We start from the raw sequence: 24537 nt of genomic DNA, 5'->3' as shown, positions 1-24537 counted from the left end.
CTGTGAAATCCTACATAATTTATATTTCTTAGAGGTAAAATCTCAATGGTTTTTTACATCTTATTAAAATTCGTTTCCATTTGTAGCCTGACCAATGGCTAATGGCATTCCGACAACCTCAAAGAGGAAGAACTGAGAACTTATTGGGTAAATGATCATTAATGTCACATCTGAAGCGCACTTTTGACAAGAAGTTAATAAAAAAGGGTAAAACCACACTAATCTACTCTTTAAAAACATCGGCAGAGTTCAGTCTGTAAGTGAAGAAACGGATAAAATTGTGAATGAATACAAAATAAGAAAATTGAACGCCTCTATCTAAAATACCTAGAGACATTTTTCGTTCAGCTTTTTTTTTTTTTTTTGGGTTGTCGTCGAGCATATATGTATGCGATGCCGAGAGAAAGTTTACAAGAAAACAATGTTTCACTTAAAAGCAAAGCTCCTATCTTCTGATCTTATTTATATTTTTACTCTCCGATTGATAGCCAAGAAGTGTATTTTGACAAAAGCTTGGTCCTTAGCACTTCCCAATGTTAATAGATAAAGAAATTAAAGTTCCTCGTGGCAAAGATTATGTTCAATCGTAAAACAAAGAGGCTCGGATAAATATACCATCATTGCTGATAGTTCGATGCTCTGCAACCATGCATGGAATCAATGTAAAGGTTTCAGTTGCTGGTCTTTCCTGTGTATTCGGTAGGTAAAGTCTCGGTAAGTAATACCCTTAGGCTGTAGCAATGTCCACAGCATCAAAATTTAATACCTTCAAGACAGACACACGAATATCTCCAGCTATTAATGTGAGCGGTCAGTTGAGAATGGGTCTAAGGAAAGTCGCATTCTCGCACTTAAAAATGAAAAGATAAACTTATTTGAATACTTGGTCGTTACCCTAGGGACAAAGCAGGAGACGGCTGGGATTTTACACATGTCCAGTGCTAGGATTCACACACATATAGCGACGTTTTGAATACTTATTTGAATACTTGGTCGTTACCCTAGGGACAAAGCAGGAGACGGCTGGGATTTTACACATATCCAGTGCTAGGATTCACACACATATAACGACGTTTTGGGGTTTTTGAGAGGCAGGAAGTCATAAAGTGAAAATTTGTTAGAATAAAAGTTATTTTTTTTAGAGAATGCTTTAAAAAACTGTACCATTAAGTCAGAGAGGCTTAACAGCATGATAATTACAAGAGAGTTCAAACAGAGGCAACACGCAAATTTCAGAAAAATCAAGGTAATTTTATTTCTTTATTTCCTATTTTCTTTTTACTCTCTCACGCGAGATTAAACACCTGAAACTATTCTATGGAAGACAGCATGTGTATCTACCGTACGCTGTTCTTTTCCCCTTCTAGATACATATGTCGAAATTAAGAGAAAATATTGGTCTTGATATTTTCTCTGGGTTTAGATCGAATTGGAATTTTATACCAGAGGCAGTAATAAGGTGGTTCCTAGCCCACTGTTCTCTAAGTCAAAATTGGAACTGATTTAGAATTTTGGTTTTGCTGGTTGATGAAAACGAGGTGTCGGAGACTAATATCTTCAAAATGATGGCTGTAGGTATACGCCTGTCTCTTCCACTCAATGAAGGCATAACTTGTAATTATCAATATTAATTGTTAATCAGTGGTTTCACTCAGAATTACTCCGACAACCCTTAAAACAATTTTGACAAATATCATAATGTAAATAATGAGGATTCGATTGTGTTCCAAGTGGACCGAAAGTATGATTTAGGATTATAGTATAGAACGAAAAACAAGACATTCTAAATGCATGCTGGCAGAGGTACAGAGCCAAATACCCTTTAGAATGATGCTGTTTTAAAGAAAACTTGAGCTGATCGAATAAAACGTCTAGAATCATCACCCAGTTAATTAAAAACGTGCATATCTTTGGGTTTTGGTGAAAAATTACAAATCGTTTAAGTTACATAGTAATAATTTCTTTGGATGAACTTGATTTTATCATCTCAACGGAAGGAATGGCAACTTAAATCAATTCCTTTTTGTAACTAAACTGACCACCAAAAAGTTACCGAAAAAAGGTAGTGATCGACATGGCTGCGATTCCGTGATGACAGAAAAAATTCAAAAAGTATCTATAAAATTTGTTCGTTTTGATTCTATTCAGTATGTTGCCGATAATCTGAAAGGACCAAGAATATTGGGAAGAATATCTAGCCAAAAAAATAATGGTATATTCACCCAATAATTAAAAATGTGATGTCTTGAAAACTAGCAATAGAGTGGTTAATTTATGTATTTCTTTTTTCGCTGGCTGAAAAACTGCGCCAACCTGCTACTCTTTGAAATTGTATTTTCATAAAATATGCATTACCAGTGTAAACTTCAAGCCTTTGGGGTTGAAAACTATATGTGTAAATTATTTTTCAACGACCGCAATGTAGATAAAAGAAAGATCTGTCAACCTGTATTTGAGTGTTTTTTTTAATATTTCATTATATTTCGCCATCGATTATGAAGTTGGCGTCTTATTAAAGATACATGATATGACTTTTCCATTGAAATTTTTTCACGACAAGAAGGTTCTCAGAATACGCAAGAACAGAGCAGAACAGAGAAAAAAAAAATAAAATTTAAAAAAAAAATAAAAAATTGAATCTGAACATGTGACAGAAAATTCCAGACAGTGGCATTAACTTTCAAACTGAAAGTGAAGTTTGCCTAAGACGATTTTTCTTCTTGTTTGCGAAATTTGCATAGCTTTCGTTCATGGGTCACTTAAAAGGGCGTATAAACAAATTATCTGTCACTTTTAGAATGCGCGCAGGCGAATACCGACTTTAGCAGACACGGCCGACGAGGTGCAGTGACAAGTTGGCTTTTTCCCAAATCAGGTTTTATTGACATTTCGTCCAGATGACGTTTTGTTATTCCGGTCAATTGACTTTGCATTAATTCTTCAAAAGCTCAGGCTTTCTTTGTTAGCACCTGCCCAATCATTGGAGGAAAATTTGCATATACAAGAAAACTATTGCACTTTTGCGTGACAGACATCACCTTGTCGACAAGCCACACTGGCTCAACATCAAGACCGCGTGTAAATTTTATGAATCATCCTAAGGAAATTTTTGAACGCAACTGTTGGGATGATGAGAGTTTTTATAGGTGAGCAAACCTTTATTGATATCTTCTATACATTTCAAGGGAGACATAAATTTATTCAGCCAAATGATTATTCGACATACACGACCGCTGTTATTATTAATGTCTCAGGCGTGGAACAATCGCGTTTGTTGCAAGCCATCGACAAAGATCAAATTACCATTTAAACGTAACCTCACCATCACGTTTGCCAAAGAGCCTTAAAAGATTTTAAGTTGATTTTCCCTAAATTTCGAGGGAAATCTTCGTTTCAGTGTAAGTCTTTTCCGCATGGGTGGTCGCCTCATCACGCAAAGACCATACGTTTACGCTTTATACGCAGAATCTAAAACATTCTGGTTTACGTCGATATCGCTTCAAGAGGTTTTAACTCTTGATTTGCGCCACAAAACGACGTTTTGGCGTAAAGTAGAAACATTATTATAACTTGATATCGCCATAATCGCTCTCATAAACGAAAACACTGAAGCATTGTCGAGTCTTAATGTAAACAAGAGTTTTTAAACAAAACGAAAACAATTGGCCACGTGTTTACTCCTCCTATACTTGCCACCACATGTTCTTTAAATGACAATTTATTTCGATAACTTGACCTGGTTAGCAATAAGAAGCGGGACGTAAATACCGCGTTAAAAACAGCGAAGTTCAAACTTTGATTCAATCGCTATTTCAGTTTTCTGGGGCCACTAAACTGATTTCGTGACAAAATGTTAATAATCTTTTAGGTTGTGATAAAGTGATGGAAATACCAAAATTATACATTATTTTAAGAGCAGTGCCATGGCAATACTGGATGGCTTTGAGATTTGCTTATTCGCTGACTCTCAGAAGGTTTCCGATCGGTTCAAAACTTGACCGATATGAGATAATGAGCTGGGTTTTAATTGAAAAGAATCCGAGCGTGACAGCGATGCTCAAAACACGATGAATCAAGCTGTCGAACAATTAATCAATGTGTCCTTTCCGACCCCCTAGGGTCTGACAGAACGTCTGATCAGCAGAGACAAGATACTATCCCTCAATTGCTATACGCCGGTAATGAAACCGCTCGACGGTTTTCTCGCTTTGATGGCTTCCAAAGACACACCCACAATAGATTTGCCTTTACCTGAACACGATAGTCTCGATACTCGACTGGTTATATTGGTAAAGATGACTGTAACCATGAAGGGAATTTCACAACTCTTTATACATACATACATATATATATATATTACTCTTTTATTTTAATTTAGTTTTAAATTTAAATATATATCAAGAGATAATAAACTGTCTGTATTCTCTTGTATATTTACACAAGAGCTCTGCGCCAGCAAGGTTGGCAGCGGCAACACATGCGACATTGAATCTCGCCTTGACGTATATAAGATACAGATAAGAGTAGCCAAAGTGATGATTTCAATGGCATAGCATCCTTCTTAAGTCGAAAGAATAGGCTGACAATTTGAAAAGATACGATCGTCATCTCAAAATTGATCGAGAAAGGAAGTTGAAAGAATGACTTTCTATTGCAGATATCTAATACGTCATCAGTTTCGGCTACGTGGTAGAAAGTTTCCAGCAAAGCAAAGTCGAATATTATCGATCAAGCGGCTTGTTTTGAGCAGTGCCAGCAATTCCTGCCGGCATTCTCTGTCCGTCAGATGTGGCCTGTATAAGGTGCATAAGTGCCTGTTTACGTGCGTTTGGCAAAAGTAATTGTAAGCAGAATTCACACTGATCGTTGACAGTAATGTGATCAACAAAGACTTCCCCACTGTGTAATTGATAATAGAAATAGTCTTCATTCCTGATCTCGTCATCAAAAACCTGGGTATTTAAAAAATTTACCCAGCTGCACTGCAAAGAAATTTAAAGGTAGGAGGGTATGATTTCCCTAAGACTTATTTTCAAAGGCAAGATTTCCCTTAACAATTTTTCCTAAACATGTACGATTGGCAGTGAGTGACATGCCAGTTTTTGTAATACAGAGACTGATCAAGGAACTAGATTGGAAAAGTGTGCGGGGAAAGTCCACATAAGCAGATGTTTTTTCTTCAAGTTACTTGTAATGAAAAGTGTCAGAACACACGCATGCTTTCTTAACTATGGATTCAGCTCATATATTTTCGTGACAAGTGCATTTGTTAATGAAAAATTGTTGATTTTAACTTCTGTGCTTCGTTGTTATCGCACTTTTATCACGTTCAGACGATGTAAATTATTTTCCCGTCAACGGTTTTCGTGGTATGAGTGACATTGTAGATCAACCCATTCGTTTTTTTCATTAAGACTCACACAACTGTCGCACTCTTGATATTTCAAACCATTTTACAACTTAAAATCACCCTAAGGCATGGTTCAGAAATTATTCTAGAATATTCATAAAGACGACAAATAAGGAAATAAGAAAAACCAAAAAGCTTTGTCTCACGCGTAGGCTCACTGTGGTGCAGACACAAACATAATGTTTACATTTAGATTATTGCAAATTGATAGCAAGTAAGTAGCTTACAAACCCTCGACGCCAGAAAAGAGCACATCACAGACGTCATCCATTAGAAAATGTCATGATTTATAAAATACCGCTAAGTGCTTTGGACATTTCACATTTTTTGTATTTTTCTGCTCGTAGACACTTAATTCGTAGGATCTTCCCGTCAATGTGTCAAAGCTTCCATCTCAAGGTGGTTTTCTGATCATCACAGTCACATTCTCGCTGAACCAGTCTTTTGTTAGCGGAGGAAAAAAGGACGGAGTTCGTGCGAAAGATACCCTATCAAACCATAGTATGAACTAAAGACGTCATACCATTGTAAAGAAAAGGCATTTATTTTGATCATCACGAACCGATCCTAATTAAGGAGCGCTGTTAGCCTTGCATGACGGAACGTACACCGGGCATGATCCTGAAAATATTATTCACATGAATTGAAAATGACCTTTCTACATCCGCTGTGGTTTCTGTGCCTCTCAGTTACCGAGGAAATTTAGGTGGAGTTGGCTTTTGCTATTATTTGCTTGACGATATGCTTCAGTTGTTGACAGGTAATGATGTGATCTTTTATATTTTTAGATAATTTCTGTTGTTCAGAGCTAATACTTAGTCTAAAATTATTCTTCACATACATGGCTTTTGTTACGCGCTTGATTGGTGATAATGCTATTGTTGACAGCTGATGATTTGATAACAGACAGTGTTAAGGACTTAAATAACCGCTGCTGATAAACAAAACTGAAACTAACTCATAATATCAGGTTCTAGAGGGAATTTCTTATTTCGAGAGCTCAAAATGAGGTTCAAAATAAAACATAGGTCTTAACGGCTGGAACACAAGACTCCACTTTATCTATCATACAATACTATCCTCGTCGTTTTCCGACAAATGAGGTGCAACAGACCGCTTGCTACCTATCAGTTTTGTTTTCCGCCTTAAGGCCTCCGCTCCAATAAGTAGTGCTAAGAACGTATCTTCAGCGTCATTGCACACTACAGCTTAAGCCGCTTTATTAGACTGATCTAGACGCGTATATTAGTTATGAATGGAAGTACCAGAGCCAACATTGTAACTGTGAGCTTTAGAGCCTCTCAGAATATTTAAAGAGGCTTCATCACGGTTCGAGGATCTCGCAAAACGCAGCCAGAATTTTTCAAGTTTATTAACACATTCTCGTTCTCTTCAGTTTGCTTATGTCTCTTTCGAGCGCTTCTTCCTTAGCAAGTCAACAAGATATGGTTTCCTTTCTTGGAACGGAAATTTCGTCGTCAAAAGATGTCGTGACTTATTTGTTAGTTAATTAATACAGTTGGTCTGACATTTGGGGTTATGGGTTATGCAGAGACTAATTCCCTAAAATTTTGTTTTTTCCCTTCTGGTTTTACAGTAATCTGTCTCGTGGAAATTGTGTCAACGCAAAAATGTAAGTACCTTGGATAACTTAATACATTTCGGTACAAAAGTGTAAAAATATGAATAATCACCTGGTAGTCACGCCAGCATTTTGGGCGTGAAAAAGCATCTCTCCTTCAGCAGAAAAAGAACGCGCTGAACTCCTGATCAAGCTGTTTCCTATTTGGGAGCTGATAGTGCTCCATTGTTATTCATTTCGTGCATTTTTCCGACTGCACGCGTGTGGTGGTAAACAATACCGGATACACATGTATTGGTGAAACCACGCTTCCAGACATTGAAGAAATGTAAAACGGTTTCCGTGTTTACATAGCTGATGTAAACACGCGGGAGGTTGGGAGAACACGAGATAAGCGTAGGAAACCACGACGCGAAGCGGAGTGGTTTCCAGCTTATCGAGTGTTCTCCCAACCTCCCAAGTGTTTACATCAGGCTATGTAAACACAGAAACCATTTTACATTTCTTTTATAAAATAACTAATGAAAGAGGGACGAAAACCGTGTTTACATACGCTCATGTAAAATGGTTTTATGGCCAATCAGAGCGCGCGTACTATTTGAATTATTTTACAAAATTAGTTGGGATGCTTCTCCAGGACAATGTTCAAGATTTTCTTTCACCCCTCTTCCCTTCCTATCTTGTTAATTGCCAATGCTCCTGAGCCATTTTGCATTGAGAGGGGCATGAGACCCAGTAGGTGTCCCAACAAATGCAGCTGGAAGTATTAAGATATTTTCATATCTCCGAGTGCACGTGTGTGGTTTGTTGATAATACCGGATGTACATGTATCGGTGTACCTGGTTTAAAATAATAACGGAAATCTTGCGGAAATTCCCTGCTCAACTGAAGATTACCAACCTCCAGTTTAACTATTGTGCAATCCAGTAAATTTAGATGATTATGCACTGCGTTAGCTTGAAATTTTAGCTCCTTGAAAAAAAAAAAAAAAAAAAATTTAGAGAAAGATCATCGAGCCTTTTTTTAATTCACTTACCAGAGCAAGCTATTCTCCGAACCTTCAACTCCCAAGACGCAATAAATTATTTCTGTAAGTTAACATGTGTTTTTTCAGAAAATAACTATATCATCGTGAAAGATGTTTTTCGTCTTGCTTGTCACGAGCGTGAGACAAGGAAAACATTGTGAGTCCTCTATGAGGATTCGAACCTCGAACCCACGGATTCTGCGCTCCGATGCCCCTCCTGGAGACTCAGAATTTTTTCTTTGTCCCTCGCTAGTGGCAAGACGAAAAAAATCGTTCTCTATTTCTTTACCGAGTTTAAAGCATACATCTTTCTTATTCTATTTAACTATTTCCTTTTTATAGAATAAGTTAAACTATACACGCTCTTATTTTGGTTCTTCTTCATGATCCTATGGAGAACAGACGTGTAGGAGGACTACACCAGAAGAGGTCAAAATGTGGTGGGGACATTAGTAACACACTTGGCTGCGCCTCGTGTGCCATTTTCTTGTCCCTACCACATTTTGACGTCATCTGTACTATATCACTGAATTCGAATAGAACCATTGCAACATAGAATGTTAAGTGTCACAACATAAAATGTCACGTTTCACGGCAACATAGAATGTTAGGTGTCACGGCAACATAGAATGTCAGGTGTCACGGCAACATAGAATATCAGGTGTCACGGCAACATTGAATTTCAGGTGTCACGGCAACATTGAATTTCAGGTGTATTTGTTATATATAAGAAGCTGAATTACGCAGGTATTATAACTGAACCTTACCTATGATCTATTGGAAGACAGACACATAAAGAAAGTCACCATTTAAATATTTTGTCCATTTATTTTATTTATCTGTTCCCACCATATCTTGATGTCATCTGTGATCTATAACTAAACAGACGCAACAATGAATTTGTGTTAAATAGAGAAAGTCAGCACCATCTATTAAGATGGTGGCCCATAACCGTGGAAAGTAATGGCTGATCACACGCTTCAAAATGATTTTCTTTATAAACAATGTCTTTGGATTTCACATGCTTACTCCATTCCTTTTTTTTTTTTTTTTTTTTTTTTTTTTCTTTTTTTTTCCAGGGTGTCCTGCATCTACCTTTTTTTCAAACAGCTCTGGAGATTTAAGTAGCCCCAAACCACGTGGGTCATTGCTCTATCCGGACTACACTCGCTGTGTATGGCACATTTCAATTCCAGCCAGAGATCAGCACATAAAACTTACATTTAACACATTTCAATTGGAGAGCTGCCTTGATTGCCAATGTGACTTTGTAGAGATTTTGGACGTCATCGGAAACATACACACTTCTTTGGGAAAGTTTTGCGGAAGCTCTTTACCAGGCCCTTTCTTTTCAAGCAAACAGGCGTTGAAGGTTGTGTTCAGTTCTGATCATGGAAACGGCTTTTCAGGATTTACGGCGACATATTCCTCAGTGCTTCCTGGTGCAGGTTTGTTTAGCGCCTTAGTTTTTCTTTGTCATGCATTTCACAAGGTTAAGAAACGTCATTTATTCACTAACTCAGCGGTTCTTACGGGCACTAGTCGTTTTTATTCAGCGTGTTACTAAAAGTAAACTCTGTCAATCAATTCTTGATCAGAATTACAATTGAAAGCAAAGCTCTAGTCAGTCAAGTAGCTCAGTTGGTAATAAAGATGAAGCCAAGAGACACCATTCGATGCAATTTATTTTACAATAGTTATTCTTTGTGTCCTGACCTTTTTGTCGTTCACTTTTCTCTCCGTTTATTCTATTATTGAGTTATAGTTTTGGTTCTCAGTTTGTAGGAACGCCACGAGCCTCGTTACATCAGTAGGAACAGTTCACAGCCCTGAATTTCCTTCTCGAAATTATCCTAACAATGTGGACTGTATCTGGGAAATCACTGCGCCGTATAGAACGCGCATCAAATTCAAATTCCTCTCGATGTCAATACAAAGCTGCGGTAGAATGGGAACTTCCGAGTTTTGTTCGTGCGATTACGTTGAAGTAAGAGATGGAGCAAATTCTAGTGCTCGTCTGCTCGGGACATTTTGTGGAACTAATAACACGGATGCGATATATTCAAGCGGCCAACACCTCTGGGTAAGATTCAGATCAGACGATGCTGTGGCTGATTCGGGTTTTGTGGCGCAGTTTTCTTCTGAGAAATATCGGAAAGGTAAGCTGTACGATTTCCTAGGTGTGATATTAACTTCCAAGGGTTAAGTGGAGAGTAAGCTGACTTCCAGTTTGCAAATGGTGCCGACTTAAACTGCAAAGAAGGCATAGTGTGGTTCAGTTTCTTCAAGAGATAATAATCATTATCTCTCAGTTTCATCAGACTATGGTTAGGTTTGAATGAAAATATTCATTGCAAGTTGAAACGCCTAAGTTTTGATTAGTTTACAGGCAAAACCATTTTGGGGTTTTTTTCGCAAAATAAACAAAGCATTTTTACGAAATGTCTGTAACAGATTTTGAGACTTTTTTCGGTAATTTGACTTTCCCTTCAGTACTGTTTAGCGAACGCATAGCTAACGTTGAATATAAAGCTTTCTCACGTTCACAGTCAATGATAGTGGATAGATCTAATTAAAAACAGGCACACTGTTCGTGCGTGCGTCTCATAGTTACAGGGATGCAGCAAATCAACTGAGCTCTACTCATTCATAAATTTCTGATATTGAAAGGAAGAAGTAAAACTGAAAGTAATCTCTTTGTTATAGGATTTTCCTGTCCGATGGATTGGAGGTACCCGTTTCAATGTCCAAAGGAATTAAACGTAAACAACAACAAAACTGGTATTTGTTGCTATAACAATGGCCCAAGCTGTTGTGAGCCGGGAGGAAAGAGTTGTCATGACAACGGATCAAGAGTTAGGGATTACTGTCCGCGTCCAAAGGATAATAAAAAATTGAAATATTGTTGTTCGATAGGAGGAAAACCCTCCTGTTGTGAATCAGCTGGAGTTTACAACGAAGCTAGGTGGGTTGGCTTTAAAGAATTACTTTATTCCTCCAATTTACTGATGAACTAGTGAGTACGATTATATTTTTTTGCATGGAACGAAGATTAAGTCTCGTTCATTGTAAGTTAGAGCCCCAACCAACTGCGCATGCGTCACGTTTGCGGATGCTTTGCCAACAGAGCTACAGAAAACTCGTTAGGGAACAACACCATTAAAACAAGAGTAGAACGCTGTAAAGAGGGGCTTTATTAGCTAATGCTCGAAACGTCAGCTTTGAAACTCTCTATGGTGGCCAATTTGCAGTTGATGAAACCAGATTATCTTATCTACCCTCCAATCGACACAGCGCCAAAGTTTCTTTCGAAACTTACCTTTTCTATTCAAAAGTATAACGGTTGATCCCTACAAGGCGACTTACTCAGATTCTTGCATTGTATTTTTTGTTATAGATACACTATTTCTTTGGGCGTTATTTTACACATTGGTTGGATCCTAAACAAGTGGTTCAACGGAACGTAATAAAAGAAAACATTATCCCTTCTAATTACGAAACAATATTTAATTTACAGTTACTCTAATTAGAAATTTTTCAAATTTTAATACTCAGCCTAGAAAGATGCATCACATTTAATCATATAAGTGAAAATTACTCACCGCACGACTGTCATAGTCGTGTTAAGGAATCATATGAAAGCTCGAGAATTTTTAACGGACCAATAGTAATATTTGTTTGTTCTCTGCCTAATTCTCATTTTTGAAATATTACTCACAACGTAAATTCTGAACTGCACTAACGTTTAGGCGATTTTAAATGATTGGGAAAATATTTCGTCGTCTCCTCAGGGACTGTCCCAGTTCAAGAGAATATAAACTGGCTATATTCTCTTGCCTAGTTTAAATAACTGTATCAAAGAGACACTTGAAGAGTATCGGCAGTTTCTAGTCAGTGAGACATTACTAAATCAAATTATTTCCGAAAGGAAAAAATTGTAGGAAGTTATTCCATTGTAAGACAAGTTATGTAGAATAGGTGAATTTAAGGTAAAATTAGTAGAAGATGTCAGAGTTTATAATCCTAATAAGAAATCAGAATCAAGTGCTATGAGATCAACATTTCATTTAAAAACTTTATTTTGTAAGTCTTTAGAAGATTTTTATGATTTTAAAATTATTAGGTTTTCTTTTTTACTTTTTATTAGGATGGCAGACAAAATTTTTTTTTATAATTACATCCAGTTAAGTTTGAGTTTTTGTTAACATATTCGTTGTGTTCGCGGTATCTGTCTGGTATCAGATCAGCGTTTGTACATTTTTTTGTCTGCGATCTCTGAGTTTTGAATTATAAGAGAGTAGTCTTTGGAATTTAAATACGTCTTTAAGAAAGTGAATTAAAAAAGATCCTCATTCACGCGGACAGCAAAGCTTTCTTACTAAGTTATGTTAGATATGGAGCGCATTTAGTCTGAGTGTTGTGAAACCAAAATCATAGTTATTATAGGATAAAGGTTAACTTCATAATCTGGCGATGACACCTCAAAGTGGAGACAAGCACACTGCTTAAAGCGCAGTTAAAGGGGAGCGTCGGGATTGTGACTCATATGATTTGTTGAGAAGTTGGCTCCAGTTCCCTAGATCAAGTCACACAGAGACAAGTAAGGCAAAACCAATGTAATCTTATATTCGACATTCAATCGAAAACTGAGCAAGTTGGTCAGTTTATGTGCAGGCCGCCTTTGATTGTGTAACTCGATTAATGAAACTAACTTGTGATATTCCAGCGACGAAGAAACCTTCAAATGTGGAAAAATGCAATAAGGGAAAGAGTAAGTTAAATGAAAAAAAAGTTGGATGATGAACATATACGTGGACTGCAGTCAGCGAACTTGAAATTATTGAGGTGAAAATTTTTCAAAAGACAAAAACTCTGAATTAGCTTCCTCAAGCTTATGGAATTAAAATTAAATAAATGATAACTTCCTTCTATGTAATCAACCAGGCCCCTATGTGTAGAGGTTGTAGGTGACGGCGACTGTATACCCTTTCCTCGAGGGCGTTTAATTCATGTTCTTTTTTAATTAGGAAATGTGTCACTAACCATAAAGAGCTTTAATGCGATTTTGAAGTTAAAACTTTTAAAATTTACTTTCGGAACAAAGAAAAACATTTTTGACATTGTTTATACTGGAAGATGTAGCGGAAGTAACATTTTATGATACTGATTAGTTAGTTAAAAGTATCTTGTATAAATTAAACTATTTATTTGGAAGTTTCGCTTTGTTTAAAATGGCAATGTTTACATAACCATCAGAATTAAAATTTATTTTGATTACTGACAAAATGTTTTACGAATTTTGATTATTTACAAGGCAGTTTTTCTAGGTTTTAATAAAAAGCAAACGTTGAACAGTATTCAATACTAATATAGAATCGATCCTCGCAGTTATGAACACTACTGAACGAGTAGTTTAAATAAGGACTGATAAAAATTCAGACCCGTACTGAATTTGAACCCCATGACCTCTGCGATATCGGTGCAGTGCTCTACCAACTGAGCTAACAAGCCAGCTGGGAGCTGGTCATTATGTTTGATCCAGATAATGTTAGCTCATTTGGTAGAACGCTGCACCGGTATCGCAGAGGTCCTGGGTTCAAATCAACTACTAGTTCAGTAGTGTTCATAACTGCGAGGATCGATTCTATTTAGTGCACATATATGATTTTCAGATATTCACAGGCATTAATATTCAATACTGCCTTAGGATGTATATTAAACTGAACTGGTATTTCTTCAGCTCAAATATTTCCGACCAACAGTCTCGTTATGCGACACCAAATAGTTGTCAACTGAGTTGAGTCAAGATTGGAGGGCAGGCCTCAAAGCAGAAGTGGCTTTCACAGGCCTTGGGTAAATTTGAGGCCGTTCACTTTTACGGCTAACGCAGAACCGCATCCGGGGAGGCTACGGGGAAAGACTGCTTATTTGTGCATTATTACTTTTTACCGTACCCAAACTCGCAATAAGCTAATCCAAAGCCTGGTTTTCTGTCCTGATATCACACGATATCAAGGCACTGACCCGATATGGCACGGTATCGTTGTGACTATACACAAGAACTATTACTTAATTTAAGATTAAGCTGAATCGATTGATTTTCCAGGCGTGAAAGGGGCAAACAACATATTCTGCCACGCTGCTGAAGAACGACATTGGACAATCATATTTGCCAACTTAGCGTCTCTTGAAACACAATGGAGAATGTCGTCCATTCTAAGGAAGCAGTTATGTTCTAAAAACGTCGTGAGAACTTGTCACAGTTTTCAAGAGCCATCGTCCACTTTTCAAATTCATGCAATGGGACTCGTGCGAATCTTGTGGTTGTGTAAAAGGCAACAAGCTCACAGAATCTGTTAAGTACCAATGAAAATACACGTGGTCTTTCTTATTTTGAAAGTTTGCAATTGCCAACAACAACATCGGCTTTTTTTGGCACTATTTTAACTTTGCTCTTTGTAGTACTTGTAAAAGTGAAAAAAGAGAATTATTTTTCACTCAACCACTCTGCGAGGGCTTTAGAAATCTTCGTGATTCCACAGAAATATAGCGAATCGATGAATGATCTTTTTTCTGTCAACATGCGCGAGGCTTGATGAGAGCGCGACAGGGGTATATACGTAATACAATAAGCTGAATTTTACACGAATTTTGATTGGTTCTTACTTGTGTTCTTTTGGAGGAGAGACGTATAGATGACGTCAGTATCAACTGAATAAACCCCTCTTAATCATACGTATAAAACAAATGTCAGCGTGTGTCTCTTCAGTAATAGAATAGACAAGAGTCAAAATGTGGTAAAAATGTCAGTGATACACTCTACCTCGCCTCGTGAACGACATATCTTGTTGTGTATATATGTTTATAAAAAGTTTTAGGGGAGATTTTAACAAGCAGAGATCCAGAATGTTTGATCTATAATAATATAAATGAAATTTTTTTTCATTCTGACTGGAATGAGAGAACTGCAGTTTTTAGGTAACACAATGCAGAAGGGACGTAATTTAGAGAAGAGAAGAAGTAGTTCAGCGTCCGCTGATGTCGGCTGTAAGGAGAACGAAGGAATACGGACAGACGAGTAACAGAGTTTCAATAATCAAACACCACTATATTTCCAAATGGCGTTCCGAATGCAGTCTTTGCCATGTGACTTGCGCGCGCTTACGATTACAACATGACCGCATGGCAAGCTTACGTGACAACAATAGCAGTGTTCAAGGTTCAATTCAGTTTATACGACAATGATTTTCGGGTGCCATTCGGAATGAATGAGCACCTGTTTATTTTTTTTAAAAGATTACGAATTGCCCTTTAGGCTTATGCAAATAAGTAGGTTTATGAAGAATTTATTCGGGCTTATTTATCACAAATTGTGATAAGCTGAAAAGAGTTGGTGACGAGATAATTGACTCTGTTGTCAAGATTTCCAGAAAAGTAAGAATGGCTGGTACAGTTAGTAAAGCGTGACGCACAGAAAAGTAAATCCTTAACTCTTTCTTCATCACCGAATTCCAACTCCTTGGCAACATTTGCTTTTAGAGAGGGATAAAGTGTGTTACTTGACGATCCCAACAAAGGCTGCGAATTCGAAGGAAACTGCCTAAAGCTAAAATAAACTTTTTAAAGTTGCAACTGTCTTCCTAGAAGAGAAAACCAGATACCTACAATAATGAGAAAGTATTCTAACATACAGTTGGTACGTGTCATATGTCCTTTGCTGCCAACTGTTGTGTTGCAAAAATCTTCCTGACAGCAGGTGATGTTACAATCCGTCCGTCCTATTCTATTTATGATCTCTTCCTTGCAATAGTCCTTTCTGCAAACCCTGGGGGGTACACAGTCCCTCGTGAATGTCCTGCTTCCATCTGGTCTGCGGTCTGACTGAGTCATGCAGAATGTCGAGTCTTTCGGACAATTCTTAACGGTGGTGTTGCAAGCGTTCTGATTTAATTGAGTATCAAAATGACATACATTGCACTGAAGAGCACAAGCTGAAAGGAACAAAAGCGGCTTTTTAAGATGAAAACCTGCGTGAAAATATCGGAAAAAATAGGTAAAGACATTTTTAAATGGTATTCCTACCAATTGTAGCTCTCCGGACGAGGAAATGTTTCCCTTCCTTTTTTCAACGCCAAGAAATGTTGGTAAAAATTGCGATTTTCCTTCTTCGCAGCCCGCAGATTAGCACCCCCTGCCAACCATCCCTTCGTGCGAAAAATGGTGATGGTTTGAATTCCATTAAGCTATTTCAATTTGATGTGAAGTACGATTCGCAAACGTACATGGAAAAAAAGCACCGGAAGACAGAAAACCAATGTGGCACTGTGGTGAACTCGTGGAATACAATTAGAACATACAGTGATTTTACTAAAAGAAAATGATCCTGTCATTCCAATAAACAGAATTTAGCCGTCATCCCCACAGAGGTAATCCCCAATGAATGAATTGCCAGTAATCGGATCCTTGTGTTTGCAACTTGCTAGAAAGAAATCTGTAGCGAAAGGTTGTTTCGACGTCCAAAAAAACGATCTTGGGGTGAGATTATCGCTTTTTTGCCGCTTTTCTCATTAGAAATGGATTTGGGTGATACTGACAAATAGGAAGCGTACGTTTTTGATTGAAGAACCATGAAATATGCAGTAAAATCTACCGATTGACTTTTCTCCGTGCGCAAAGTTTATCAGTTATTAAATTCACATCGTGTAATAGTCTCGAAATTCAAAAACGTTAGCTATCAATCGCTAAGAAATAACTCAACGAAGTCTTTTCAGTTTTTTTTGACATCTGTAAAGTCTACTTCAAGCTTTTTTCTCGGCTCGGTAAAACAAAAGAGCGCTACAAGAGCTAGTCTTCAAGGCAGCTGGAGATTATTTAATTCGTTAACAAGTGTAAAAACAGGCTGTACATACATAAATACAACCGAAAAGTCGTAAATGACTTATTTCCTGGCGATTTATGGCTAATCTTGTAACATGTCGAGACCATTACGCGATGAAGATTTCACAATAGACCTTGCTTAAGGAAAAAAGTTTATCTGTACACTTTATAACATATTTGGTGGTAATCCTACCAAAATTTTACGCTTCCTTCGCATCAACATCATTATTGATAATCTGCGATAAAACTGCGGCGAAAAAGCGTTGATCTCTCTCCATAATCGTTTTTTGGGCGTCAAAAAAACCTTTCGCCATATATTTCCTTCAAGCAAGTTGCAATGTTTGCCCCGTGGTGATCTCAGAAATCTTTGCGCAAACACAAGAATCCGACTACTGGCAACTCACTCATTGATCTACCATATTAACAGTCCGTCCGCCATCTTTAACGAGGTGCATGCCCTCCCCTAGGGATTCTCTGGGCCGTTCTAACGCAACTAATCCGCATTTCGATCCCCCTCATCACTTGTTCCTATGCTAGACTCCCGGTAACGATGAGTTCTGTCATAAACTTCACTTCTAGGCCGTTCTGGCCGTTTGATTTCCATAAAACATTTCTTCATAAAAATTTTAAAACTAGCTGTAAACTAATAGACATCATGCACGTACCTGCAGGGATCAAGACAGTGACAAAAAGAGGGAACGTCCAACGAGAAAACTTCATATTCTAATATGGTAATTGACACCTGAAAGAAAAGATACCTTATGCATTATCGGTACAAGAACATGTCATTCTAAATATTTCTTTTGATCGGCAGACATCCCGAGAGTGCTTAAAGTGGTAAGATGTTTATTACATGATCTGTACGGCCCTGTAGGCTCTTACAATAAAATTAACATCTCACAAAATTCCACCACCACAGTTTGTTTTAGAAATAGTTGTTTTACTCTGAACTCTAGATTCCGTAGTCCCCGTGCGTAATCCAAAATCCACTGTACTTGGTACACTATAATACTTTCATATATTAAGATGGATTATTCAGTCTAGAATTTAGCCAGTAAAATAAGGAAAGAAACGAGTCGCATTTGTTTAAAAATTCTCAATTTAATGTGTCGCTTAATGTTGTTCAAATCACATGTGTAACGTCACGCAACATACCCTTTCAACGGTTTCGATTGAGGGCGGACGGCACAAGATTGCTTCCTCGAATAAACGCACTCTTTTTCTTTCCAATTATAACAAACACCGACCGAAGTCCGCTCCAGATGACTTAAGCGGTTTCCGCTATTATATTTCATTTCTTCCCACTAATTTTAGAAACCCACATGCTACGATCAGGTTTTCATGAGTGCTGAAGCCAATATTTGCATATTAAGTTATTAGGATTCATCATACGCAAATTGGCATGGTTCTGCAAAACATTCCAGCTGTCTCTTCGAATCTCGGTATTCTTTGAGCGCTCATTCTTAGATTTTTATTTACCACAAAAACTGAGATCTGAAAAACCCGCTTAAAAGATCCTTATCCTCAAGAAATTCATAGTCCATTAAGTGCTCAAAAGCAATGTTGGTTTCCTTAAATAAATTTTAAAACCAGGTTGTACAGCGGTCTAAACCTCAGCTATCTCTGAAATAAAATTTGACAGTTTTATTGGGGCTTTTGGTTTCTACTTTCGCGAAACATTTAAATGGCTCAAGGTCAAACAGACAACGTTTTAGGATTCAAGCTTTCAGTATCTGGCCTTTTTTTTTGAGAAATTCAACCTGCATAATTTGATACACAAAAATATCCAAACGAGCATAAATTAAACCTCAAACCCTTTGGTTTTAAACCCTACGCTTTGAATTCGAATTTCTATCGATTGCAAACAAAAAAAGAATACTTCTATGTTACCTTTAAAGCAAATGTTTTCAGTAGTCGTTGTCAAAGGTTGAATCGGGAGAACCTCGCATGACACTATGCTGATCGATTTCGATTTCACCGTTCTTTTTAACACAGACTCTAGATATAATCTTCGGTTAGCTCCCGTGGAGAGAAACTTTAAAACTGGCACAGTTAAGGTGAGTTTGAGGCTGATATCTGTATGAAATACTCACCAAGATCGAAGGTCGCCGACAGCCGAGCGCGTGCAAGGGTTTGCAGCGGACTTTGCTTATTCTTTCCGTTTCGCTCCAGAGAGGACACGATGGCGAGACGGTGGTATTGTTTATAGATCGTTTTCACTCACGTGACCAATTCCTTGACTACCGTTGTTACGCCGCCATATTGGTGTACCTCAATTGTAAACAAACTAGTAGCGTCCTTCGCGTGGAACATGGTTTTGTGTCTGATCGTTGGTTGTGGCAGCAAAAGTGGACGAGATAAAGGGTTGTACTTTGCAAGGGTGCCTTCTGTGGTCACAAATCAAGGCGAAGAGGCACAGAAACTATCCGAAGAAAGAAGATCGCGCTGGATTTCAGCGATAAGCCGTGACGATCTGACCGAAGAGATCTTAGAAAACGATCGTGTGTGCGAAAAGCATTTTGTTTCAGGAAGGGCAGCTAAGAGCTGGGATAAATTTAATATTGACTGGGTTCCGACATTGCTTTTGGGACACAAGAAAGCTACTGATCGAGCAGATCATAAAGAAGCGGCGGCAAAACGAAGCGAGAGAGCGAGGGAACGGCTTTTGAAAAGAGAGAACGAGAGCTAGAACTAGAGCGAACGGCGAAGAGACAGAAACTTAATGAGCCCGGTGAACAGGTTTCAAACCTCAGCTTTGAAGGAAATGAGGACGAAGAGAAAAAATTAACAGTTGAAGCTGGCACACAAACTGAAGAGTTTGAATATTTATTCAGCTCTCTAAACATTGACCGGAAACCATTTGATCGGTGGGAATTTGTACAAAACGAAGAAAAAGTTAAATTCTACACTGGATTGCCTTCCTTCGATATCCTGCAAAATGTTTTCGAACATGTTTCTCCGTTTGTTGCTTACAAGTCCCAGAATCTGACCACATTTCAAGAGTTTGTCATGACTTTGATAAAACTTAAACTTGACGCACGACATCAAGATCTTTCATATCGCTTCAATGTCTCCCTTTCAACAGTTTCAAGGATTTTTTCATCCTGGATGGTAGCGCTAGATGTACGCCTGGCTCCACTTATCAACTGGCCTGAACGTGAGGCTTTATGGCGAACTATGCCACAGTGTTTTAAATATTCATTTGGAAACAAAACTACCGTGATTATTGATTGTTTCGAAGTATTTATTAATAGACCATCAAATCAGCTCGCAAGAGCACAGACATGGTCATCGTACAAACACCATAACACTGTTAAGGTGCTGATTGGGATAACTCCACAAGGTACAATCTCCTATGTTTCCCAAGCTTGGGGAGGACGAACATCAGACAAATATTTAACTGAGAACTGTGGAATTTTAAATAAGTTGTTGCCTGGGGATCTGGTCTTGGCTGACCGTGGTTTCACCATCGCAGAGAGTGTTATGTTTCGGCAAGCACAACTAGCCATCCCTGCTTTCACAAAGGGAAAAGACCAGCTTGACCCTGTGGATGTTGAAAAAACTAGGGGGATCGCAAATGTTCGCATTCATGTCGAAAGGGTTATTGGCCTCCTTCGCCGAAAGTACTCGATATTGTCTGGAATTCTGCCAATTGATTTCTTAATTTCCAACCCCGGTGGCTCTTAGGAAGAAGCAACACCAGTGATTGACAGGATTATTAATGTATCTGCAGCTCTTGTTAATTTGTGCCCAGGCATTGTACCACTTGACTGAAATGGCAGCGAAAAGTTAAAGGAGCCTAGTCAGCCCCCCCCCCCCCCCCAATTCAATGCTCTCGACATAATGGACATCGTATAGTGGAGCAAAATACTGAAAGTCTGTTTAACTGCCTTTAGTAGTTTCTCAGTAATCTCTCCCTGATTGGCTGACTGGGGTCCTTTAAAGCATTATGATAAACTAGCAATACATTCTTTGTGACATAGAGTGTGATCACAGAGACATAAGACTCTAGCTGTTCTTCATTTTCATGAACCACAGTTGTACAGTTGCAACCGAGTAATGAGCAATTTTATAATTACTAGTAATTAGGGTGATTGGAAACCTGTCATACGTATTGGTGTTTACATGGTGTTATGTAATTGAATGAGGCATCGCATGCGCTTGTCATTGAAATATATACGTAAAATCATATATGTAACTGAAACTTACAGTGACAACCATGGGCACCTAAAATGACTTCCCCATTATTCTGACAATTTTCTTCTGGCTCTCTTACATTTAACTCAAGTCAAAATGGGATTTATCAAATCTGCTTTACTCTTTCTTTCAACCTAGTTTGTAAGAGTTTTTTAAAACTTGAAAGCAATAGGTAGCTGTTAATAGAAAGTTTTTAAAAAGATGAGACAATGAAAGTTGTTGTAAACTTTGTCAGGTGGCCAGGGTTAACACCTGCTCAAATGTAAACTAACCTTCTAAAGCCACATGTCAGTTACATATTAAAAATCATAACTTAGTACAGTTTTGTAGTGATGACCAAGTGTACTTAGAAAGAAATTCAAGTGGTAGGGAACAACTGCATCATGCCAGCTCTCTCAAGTGTTGGCACATCCTAGGAATGTCAAAAATCACATTACATGGATTTTGTCCATAAACAAGACATGTTGCAAAGGCTATGGCAAACACTCCGCAGTCACTGACATTCATTTGCTGCTGTACTGGGATGTTAGAAATGCCCTGAAAGTTTGGACCAAACAAAGCCTCTACCAGTTCCTTAAGTTCCTTTGAAATTACTGGCTTAGCAAGGTTGGGGTAGTACCATGTTTTAGGTATGCTGCAAATACCTAAGCATGACAAATGGAACTTCAAAATAGGACAATTAGCATTACAGCATCTTACTGTGTCTTCAGCTGTCACAGTTCGGCAAAAGCAAACAGAATGGGCTTCCATTGGCTTAACATCACCAAAGTCATGTTTCCTAGTGTACCATCTCCCTAAAACTTCGGGTAATATGCAAGTCCTCCAAAACCTGGTCAGTTTAGGTAAAACGGCTTCCCAATGATCTTTGTCAGGGAAATGCCTTTGTGTTACTAGCTTTGCCTCTCCCACATGTCCAAATGCACACACTATAAAGTCACAATATAGCCTCTTGCGTGTAAACAACTGTTGTTGTATTTGAAAATAATACTGATGGTTTGTCTTTAAACTGAAATTTCCAGTGCCTATTTTTTCCAGACAGGAAGATGGTTTCATTACATAGTTATCAAAATCACAATTCTCAATGCAAAGGGGGCATTTCACCTTGCCACACCCTTCTCCACAACAGTCGCATGAACATAAGAAATCGGGAGTTGCATGCAGCCATGGATATTCTTCGTTTATCATAAGGCCACATTTCTCAATTTTGAAGTTGATATGTTCCTTCTTCATTATCTCTTCATAAGCACTAATTGCTTCCTGTTCATGCTGACACCCATGAATTATAGCTTTGGTGTTCAGTTTATTTAATTCAGGATAGCAGATAGACTGAATGAGTGACTGGGAGGGCATGGCTGGATTTGTCTGACAAGCAGCCTTACTCTGGGAGGCCCCGATTCTTCCAGCTCTATGTCTGAAGAAACTGTTACCCTTCGCTTGTGCGACAGTATCTCTCTCAACTTGTAAGATTTGTTCTTTTGTAATCTCAATATCTACTTCTTGACAAGCTTTTAATAACTCAGGATAACTCAGAGCGAGGTACTTCTTATCAAACAGATCGCTAATTGTAGGTACGCAGCGACTTTTGAGGATATAGCTGTCTGCATACTCTGGTATTAAGCTTAGAGCGATGGGCTTGCTACTAGACTTACTAAGTTTAGCATAAAAGGTATCCATTTCCGGTTTTGAGGGAACAGGGATCTCCTTTGACACGTTTCCTTTAGCAGAGTTATCAGGGCTGGAAACATTGAAGAGGTTCTCAATCTTGGCATCTAAATCGTTTTTCATTTTCCTTGCGGATGTAAAGTTTATTTCTCGCACCTTTTCATATTCTACTTGTTTGACGTAGGTAGGTAAAAGCCACGAGCACTTCACTTGCGTGCAGGCAAGTCTGCCATTTATTTTTGTCCACGCTTCCAGATAAAATAGCACGCTTGCTATATGCGAACAGGTTTCTGCCAGGCCAGCCTTGCAACCTAAGCAGTGTGCAAACAAAATTGTTCCTTCTCTTTCCGTGATAACCCAACATGAAATAAGAGAGTCGTTCATACGCTGGGAATGTCTCACCTTTGCTAAAACAAGAAACTTGTCGGCGATTATGTGGCCTTGCACGCTTGCGATAAAACCAGAGACCATTTGGTTATATGCTTCAAGACTTCGGAAAGCTTTAAACTGTTTCTGAGTGTAGAAACTTGTCTCCAAGACAAGATAACACAAAATATCTGTGGATTCAACAGGAGGCAAACAGTCCGGCTTAAAGTCCTTCCCTTCGACTAAAACTGGATCAATTCCAATTGCCGCTATTTTCTGTAAATATCGATCTCTGACTGGAAAATCCAGCTGCTTCGCGTATTCGGATATCGGAAAAGAATAGTCGACCCCGCTTTTGTTCTGGGACTCTTTTTCTTTCTCTTTTGAATCCATTTTACTTGTGGGAATGATCGTTGTGGAAAAATTACGGGGATTACGCAATCGAAAGTGGTACACCAATATGGCCGACCGGAAATGATGTGACGTCACGTGAAAACGATCTATTTCTGAGACCTGTCCAGCGGTATCTGCTATGTCATGTAAGTAATCGTAACAGATGCTGTAGTCTCTCTGCGCTTTGGAAGATTTGGCATTTATAACATCCTTGAAGCAAAGTTTTCCAAAGTGGTTTGAGTATGACTCGAGTTAAATTTTATCAAAGAGTATTTGCGGCTCCTAACAACACAGCTCCCTTCAAAATAACTACATCAGTTTCGTATCCTTTAAATCCTCCGCATCCGGTAATGACATTACTTTAAAAGAATTCAGATCTCTTACCACACGTGTAATTTTTTCTTCCTTTTATTACTTGACGTTCTGCCTTTCATCAGAGCTATAAATTACTGTCAACTCTCCTCTAACAGACTCTTTCTTCAATTCCCCTTTTTTGCCTCCCAGCTAAACTCTGTATTTACACATTCCCGTAAGCGAATACTCTCCCGAAAGCGGACGCGGACACTTTAAAAAGCGAAACTGTCCTTTTTTTTTTTTTTTTTCGTTTATCTCTCTCCAAAGCGGAAACCCCGTGTATATATAATTGACTCTTGGCAGTAAGATTTGTCGGATCAATATCAGTGTCTTGAGTTTGTGAGTCAACAAAAGTATAACCTCTGACAAAGCAACAGAACAGTGTGGATCAGTTTTGTCAAATCTCCATTTGTCTGCGGGAAAGCATGCTGTGCGTTCGTTTGACAGTAACAAGAGTCCGGCTTAACGCACCCCACTATTTTTTTCTGATTTCTGCTCTTGGAAAATATTCTCGTAGACGGAATTTTCTACTGACGCACACTTTCTCCAATTCCCGAAGGTGTCCGCTTACAAAAGAGTTGACTGTATATGTATAATCAAGCATACATATTATGGCGTAACATACCGTTCAAAATTCATTCAGGGTATTTTCCCTATCGAAAAATTAA

General features: G+C 38.3%; 2 protein-coding genes, 1 long non-coding RNA gene and 1 pseudogene across 5 annotated transcripts; 2 read left to right on the top strand and 2 right to left on the bottom strand.

Moving 5' to 3' along the window:
• Positions 1–472: 472 nt before the first annotated feature.
• On the top strand, positions 473–13636 carry LOC131771590 (tolloid-like protein 2). Of its 2 annotated transcripts, none has more exons than XM_066163592.1 (7): positions 473–714; positions 5758–6170; positions 7008–7043; positions 9100–9468; positions 9799–10179; positions 10727–10985; positions 11418–13636. In XM_066163592.1, the coding sequence occupies exons 2-7, from the start codon at positions 6152–6154 to the stop codon at positions 11485–11487; spliced, it is 1134 nt and encodes a 377-aa protein (XP_066019689.1). In that variant the 5' UTR covers positions 473–714; positions 5758–6151; the 3' UTR covers positions 11488–13636. The 2 variants fall into 2 exon arrangements, with proteins under 2 accessions (XP_066019689.1, XP_058943387.2); XM_059087404.2 differs by lacking the exon at positions 473–714 and adding an exon at positions 2632–3146.
• On the bottom strand, positions 9132–19104 carry LOC131771624 (uncharacterized). 2 transcript variants are annotated; one of them, XR_010716926.1, is made up of 4 exons: positions 18991–19104; positions 17563–17639; positions 15712–16011; positions 9132–10272 (listed from the first exon to the last, which is right to left on the bottom strand). It is a non-coding gene; the product is annotated as an uncharacterized lncRNA (long non-coding RNA). The 2 variants fall into 2 exon arrangements; XR_009339208.2 differs by lacking the exon at positions 9132–10272 and having other exon boundaries at positions 15108–16011.
• Positions 19105–19174: 70 nt separating this feature from the next.
• On the top strand, positions 19175–21405 carry LOC131792964 (uncharacterized; annotated as a pseudogene).
• Positions 21281–23530, bottom strand: LOC136279633 (uncharacterized). Its single transcript, XM_066163576.1, has one exon. It carries the CDS (start codon positions 23513–23515, stop codon positions 21476–21478), a length of 2040 nt encoding a protein of 679 aa, XP_066019673.1. The 5' UTR covers positions 23516–23530; the 3' UTR covers positions 21281–21475.
• Positions 23531–24537: the final 1007 nt, after the last annotated feature.

The sequence above is a fragment of the Pocillopora verrucosa genome, chromosome 1 (assembly GCF_036669915.1).
Source record: "Pocillopora verrucosa isolate sample1 chromosome 1, ASM3666991v2, whole genome shotgun sequence".
Taxonomy (NCBI): domain Eukaryota; kingdom Metazoa; phylum Cnidaria; class Anthozoa; order Scleractinia; family Pocilloporidae; genus Pocillopora; species Pocillopora verrucosa.
Note: the sequence above shows the minus strand (reverse complement) of the source record. Positions and strands in the feature narration are given on the sequence as shown.

Excerpts from the sequence above, each read along its gene's own strand:
- LOC136279633 (XM_066163576.1), bottom strand. The coding sequence starts at position 23,515 with ATGGATTCAAAAGAGAAAGAAAAAGAGTCCCAGAACAAAAGCGGGGTC.
- LOC131771590 (XM_066163592.1), top strand. Across the intron at positions 9,469-9,798 it reads CTCAGTGCTTCCTGGTGCAG|TTTGTAGGAACGCCACGAGC; the intron begins GTTTGTTTAGCG and ends TTTGGTTCTCAG. Across the intron at positions 10,986-11,417 it reads GGAGTTTACAACGAAGCTAG|ATACACTATTTCTTTGGGCG; the intron begins GTGGGTTGGCTT and ends TTTTTGTTATAG.